The sequence below is a fragment of the Limulus polyphemus genome, unplaced genomic scaffold (genome assembly GCF_000517525.1).
Source record: "Limulus polyphemus unplaced genomic scaffold, Limulus_polyphemus-2.1.2 Scaffold574, whole genome shotgun sequence".
Classification (NCBI taxonomy): Eukaryota; Metazoa; Arthropoda; class Merostomata; order Xiphosura; family Limulidae; genus Limulus; species Limulus polyphemus.
Genome location: NW_013666184.1, coordinates 42,655 through 48,654, shown reverse-complemented (window position 1 = coordinate 48,654; position 6,000 = coordinate 42,655). Strand labels below are relative to the sequence as shown.

Genomic DNA, 6,000 nt, shown 5'->3' with positions numbered 1-6,000 from the left:
GAAAATTTTCTGATGCACAAAAGTATTTTTAATCTTAAAATGAAAATTACTTTGTATGTTGAATAGGCAACATGGATTTGCTTTACAAACCGTAAGATGACTTAATAAAAAAAATTGATATTTTGTGTATGACAGCATTGTAATGTTTACTGATAATCTGCCAAATTTCGTTAACATACACACAAATTTAAAAGTTATAGCATGAAAACTATAACAAGCACATAATGATTACGAGGTCGGTCCCAGGGACCGAGCCCATGCTAAAACAGTTAATATGTAAGGATGAGCAGATTGGCTAGTTGGATTTGTGGGATCAGTTCAATAGAAGAAAGGAGCTTTTTGGAATGGATGGTTTACATTTAAATAGGATAGGGGCTGGCTTATTTGTTAAGGCTATTAACTCAGCTCTAAGGGAAGTTTTAAACTAGGACTATACAGTGGTGAGGGCCAGAATAATCTAAATGCAAAAAGAATAAGAGGCTGAAAAAGTTTAGCATAGGAAATGAGTATAGAAGTAGTTATAATGGTAGGTTTAATTTTTACTATTGTAATGCTAAAAGTACAAGAAACAAAATAGATGACATTAGGGCACTAGTAGCAATGGAGGATTTTGATATAATGGGAATAATTGAAACATGGTTAAACGTACATGATCTTGATGACAGAAATTTCTTTGAAATATAGGGTTACAGGTTAGTTAATAAGGATAGAGTACTAAAGACAGGTGGAGGAGTGGCTGTATATGTAAAATGTGAGTTACATCCTGTTGAAGTTGAGGATATCAAAGATAATAGCAAGGAGATTGAATCCATTTGGATTTCTATCAGTGGATATAAAGAGAAAAACTTTACAATGAGATTAAGATTTCAACTGTTAATGAACTCATAATTATGGGTGATTTTAATTTCAGGCATATAGATTGCAAAATGAGTCAAACCATGAAGAAAGAAGGTTTTTGAAAACTGTTCAGGATAGCTTTCTTCACCAATATGTCAAGGAACATACTATAAACAATGCTATTTTAGATTTATTGTTTACTTCAAATATAGAAATGATAGAGAGAGTGGAAACTGGGGATCATCTGAGCGCAAGTGATCATTGCTCTATTAGATTCAATGTTTTACTGCATATGGAGATAAGGAATAATAATACTTTGTTTACAAATTTCAAAAAAGCAAATTTTGAAGGGATGCAACGAGAGTTATCTGTTGTAAGTTGGACAGCTGAACTATTTGGAGAAACTGATCAGATGTGGAAATTTCTTAAATATTTAAGGTAAACATATTCCTTATAGAAAGAAAATAGTAGCTGCAAGTAAAAAAAGGTTGGTTCACAAAGAGTATAAGAGATAAAATTAAATAAAAGCATCATAAACTTCAGAAATTTAAATTGACTGGTATGATAGGAGACTTAGAAGATTATAGAAGGATGTATGAGAAAAGGTTGGCTGAAATGTAACAATTAACAGTAAGGACTTCTTTAAATACATTAAAGATAAACAAAATGTTAGGATGGGGGTAGGACCCTTGATAGATGATAAAAGAAGGCTTGTATCTGATAATTATGAGGTGGCTGGGTTATTAAATTTTGCTTTTTCTTCAGTTTTTACTGGTGAAGATTTAAAAAGCATTCCACATCTTGAACAGTTGATAAATGGAAACAAAACTGAACAAGATAACTGCATTAATTCTGAGCTTGTTAAGAAAATATTGGGAAGTTTAAAGGACAATAAGGCTCCTGGGCCAGATAATATTTCACCAAGAGTTTTGAAGGAGGTTAAGGATTGGATATGTCAGCCACTAACTACCATTTTTTGTAAGTCCTTGAATAGTGGACAAGTACCAGGGGATTGGAAGTTAGCTAATGTGACTCCTCTTTTCAAAGGAGGTGATAAAAAGTGTCCCAGTAATTATAGGCCTATTATTCTTACATCAGTTGTGGGAAAATTTTGGAAAGTCTGATAAAAGATGCTTTGCAAAGCCACTTAACAAAGTTTAGAATTTTACTGGATAGTCAACATGGTTTCACTAAGGGAAAATCTTGCCTTACAAATCTTTTGACATTCTTTGAAAAGGTTACTGTTTATGTGGATGAGGGTAAGGGTGTAAATTTGGTGTATCTGGATTTTCAGAAAGCATTTGATAAGGTGCCAAATAAAAGGCTTGTAAAAAAAATTATCTCTATAGATGTGGGGGATAAGTTAACAAATTTGATAGAAGAGTGGCTAGATGGAAGAAAGCAGAAGGTTGTTACAAATGGAGTTCAGTCAAATTGGATTAATGTCACAAGTGGAGTACCTCAGGACTCAGTCTTAGGATCTTTGTTCTTTTTGATTTACTTCAATGACATAGATGAAGGAATGATATATAAATTTCTTAAATTTGCAGATGATATTAAGGTCTTGGGTATTGTAGCTGTGAAGAGGATGTTGCTGATTTACAAAAGGATTTAGATCATTTAGTGAGTTGGGCAAATAAATGGCAGATGAGTTTTAATTATAATAACTGCAAGATAATGCATGTGGGTTATCATAATTTGAATTATAAGTATAATTTGGATGGGAATAACCTTAACAGTGTCTTGAAAGAAAGGGATCTTGTTGTAATGGTTGATCAGTCTCTTAAGCCACCCAAGCAGTGTGTTGTTGCTAGTGGTAGAGCAAATAGGATATTAGGTTGTATCTACAGAAATATGGAATACAAGTCTAAAGAGGTTATATATTCATTGTATAGGTAACTGGTTAGGACACATTTGGAGTATTGTGTTCAGTCCTAGGCTCCTCACCTTAGGAAGGACATTGAATTGTTGGAAAGGGTTCAGAGAAGGGTTACTAGAATGGTGCTTGGAATGGACAGGTTGTCATATCAGGAGAGGTGTAAATCTCTCAAATTGTTTTCTCTTGAAAGTTTTATAGGGGATATGTTTAAGACGTTTAAAATTGTAAAGGAAATTAATAGTGTTGATGCATCATCTTTTTTCATACTTAACAGTGAGAATAGCAGGACTAGGGGACACAGGTATAAATTTTGGCAGGATAGGAATCCTCTTCAGTTAAGACAGTTTTATTTTTCTAACAGGGTGGTTGGCTTTTGGAATGGGTTGCCCTTGGATGTTGTAGAGGCAGTACATTTAAGTGAGTTTAAGAGAAAGCTTGATAAGTATATGAATGATAATGGCTGGCTTTAAGATTTTATTTTATATTTATTTATAATAGTTTTAGTTTAGTTTAGAGATAATGAGACAGCCAAGATGGACCAATAGGTCCCATGTTGTCCCAGAAATTATATTCTGTTAAATACAAGTTTTCATTCTGATATTTAAAAGTAAAGAATGGTATTTAAAATGGGTACCTGTTGTTGACGAGCTCCTACCCCTTCAGGATAGAGATGCCAGTGAGAGTGCAAGTAGCCTCCTCCAGTTCGATGGTTCTTTAGTGTGATGATAGCACCATAGGCAACTTCTATTACACCATAAAATATCATTTTCAGTTTTTAAAAAAATCTTGAATAATTCAAAACACAGCTAATTTTTGTACACTTGCATCAGTCGTATCATCATTATATTGGGATATTAGTTTTAATAATCTACACTTGTGATGAATTAAGGTGTTCTTTTTGTATGCAAGTATATATATATATATATAGATAGATAGATATATACACACACACACACACACTCATTTACCATTATTACTGACACTAATGAGAGTTACCACCAGAGTGCCTTTTAACCCCATGCATGTGGGTGATTTCAAAATAAATTGAAGGAGATATGAATGATGCAAAACTTTATTCAATCATTTTACAAAAATCATTTCTGAATGAGCAGTGCAACTGTAAGTTTGTATTTGCGTGCTTTCGACCCTCTTACTGAAGGCTTCATTGGGCAACAACATACTGAGCGATAAAAATTTGTTAAATTGGGAACTCTGTCTTAAAATAGGTATGTAGGCAACAGTTGTAACAAAAATGACATTTGGTATTAAAGTTATTAAATACATAGAGTTATGATGAATATAGAATATAAATCAATTGCTTTGATATAATAAACATAAGGAAAATAGAATTATAGGTATTATGTAGAGAAAAAATAAAAGAATTTTTCATACTTCAAATAACACATCAAAACCACATTGATACTGTGTTTGTATAAGTTTCTAAATATTGTCTTTGATTTTAAATTACAAAGTAGTTGAGAAGTTTGGCTAACTGAGCGATTGATTATACAAATTAAATAGAGGGCTGAACAAGAGGTTAGGTTTTATCCTGTACAACATTTTTTAAAAACCTGTTATAACAAAACTGTTATTGTTTTATATCTTTTAAAAGAAACCACGCATAAAAGTGCATATTATCATTTCTGCCAATAACGTAAAACAATAACAGTTTGTAACAACGGGTTTAAAACAAAAATGCATAAAAGTGTTAGAATTCATATTATTGGCAGAGCTGATTATATTTAAATGCTTGTTCATACTAATTTCATATTCATAGAATGCTTGAACACAGTATGTTTTTCTTTTCAGTATTAGTACCTTTATACATTTGAAATGTATTGTTACATGAAAAGTTAAATTTTGATCCTTTCTGTTTTGAAATAGCTAAACATCGGCCCTCTGTTCAGGTAATACTCAGGCAACACTGGGTAAGGACTGCTAGTGTACTTTATGATTGAAACTTTTATATTATCCAAGTATTAATTTCTTAATGTCAAAAGGAAATATTTAAGTAATTTTTCTATTTTCTGTACTCTGTATCACGACATACGGTAGTGAAGATTTCTCCTTTTTAGACTTTTTGATTCCCTTTTTCTGCCTTCAGACAGTCCAATCAATTAGAAACAAATTACAGCCTCATCTCTTCTCAATTTCCTGAGATATAAGTAAAGTTGTCCTACCTACAAAGCAGGCTCTTCCCATCTTTTCATAAGTTTAATGTATTTTCTAACCCACAAGATATGTACTAAAATTATACATATTTATAATCAATAGAAGGAACAAAATTCAGTGTACTGCCCTCTTATATTTTCTTTGTTTATATTTTACTGGTCAGAGATGGCAGTTTCCATGTAAATATTATGTGTTGAATGAAGTCATTGCTCCGAGCAGTAAGGGAATTTTTTTAACCTATTTACAGCTTAGTTAGAAAGACAGATAAATTAGTTTTATGAAATTCTATTCTAGTGCCTGATATACTTTTTGTGCTCTAAAATCATACTTGAAAGCTACATGAATTATTTTATAGACAATTAACATAGTGCAAAAAAGTTGTCTTATTAAAGTACATTCCAGAGTATAAATAGGCCTATAAGTGATAAATTTTGTTTTTTAAATATATTTTCTATTTACTGTTTTTTTTTTTATTAAAGCCAACTAAAATGAAAAAAATTAGGAAACTTACAGGGTTAGCTAACATAACTTAAATTTAAAAAAAAATCAAATAAAAATTTCTTGTGATTGGTTGCTCAGCTCACTTGCATAATTCACAAGGTTTGATCTTGTGTGATACAACTTGATCTATATATCTACACTAAGCTATCCTTCTGTGATATATCGGGCTTCTTAAAGTTAAAGGATGTTAGGATAAATAATTGTAATTGTCTGTTAAAAGATTCAGAAGTTCTAGAAAAAAAAACAAGGTATTTTTTATTTTATTTCATATTTTTCAACTTTTCATTTGACTGTACTTATATGATTTCACCAGTTATTGTTAAAGTAGAAAATGTAAGAGTTAATGTATAGGATATTTGTACAATACAATAAAGAATGAGTTATTTAAATATGCTAAAGAAGGATAAGACAAACTCACTGACATGGTTTATATCTTGAATCATATCAGCAAAGTGAAACAATCACTTCTTACAATTATTTACATTGGTATGGTACAGTAATTAACCTGGTCACAACAGGTTATTGTATTTTACATGACCTTGTAACCATGGTGGTACATGTACTAGAACTCTGAAAGTACTTAATGTATCCTCATAAAATTTGGCAAGCTT

The 6,000-nt window shown here is 31.4% G+C and overlaps 1 protein-coding gene across 1 annotated transcript in view; it reads right to left on the bottom strand.

The window, feature by feature from the left end:
- LOC106459199 (protein O-mannosyl-transferase 2-like) overlaps positions 1 to 6,000 on the bottom strand; it is a 72,648-nt gene that overhangs the window by 24,633 nt on the left and 42,015 nt on the right. The window contains exon 11 of the mRNA XM_022385633.1: positions 3,351 to 3,460. Coding sequence (XP_022241341.1) covers positions 3,351 to 3,460 — 110 coding nt within the window. The remainder of the gene's footprint in view (positions 1 to 3,350; positions 3,461 to 6,000) is intronic.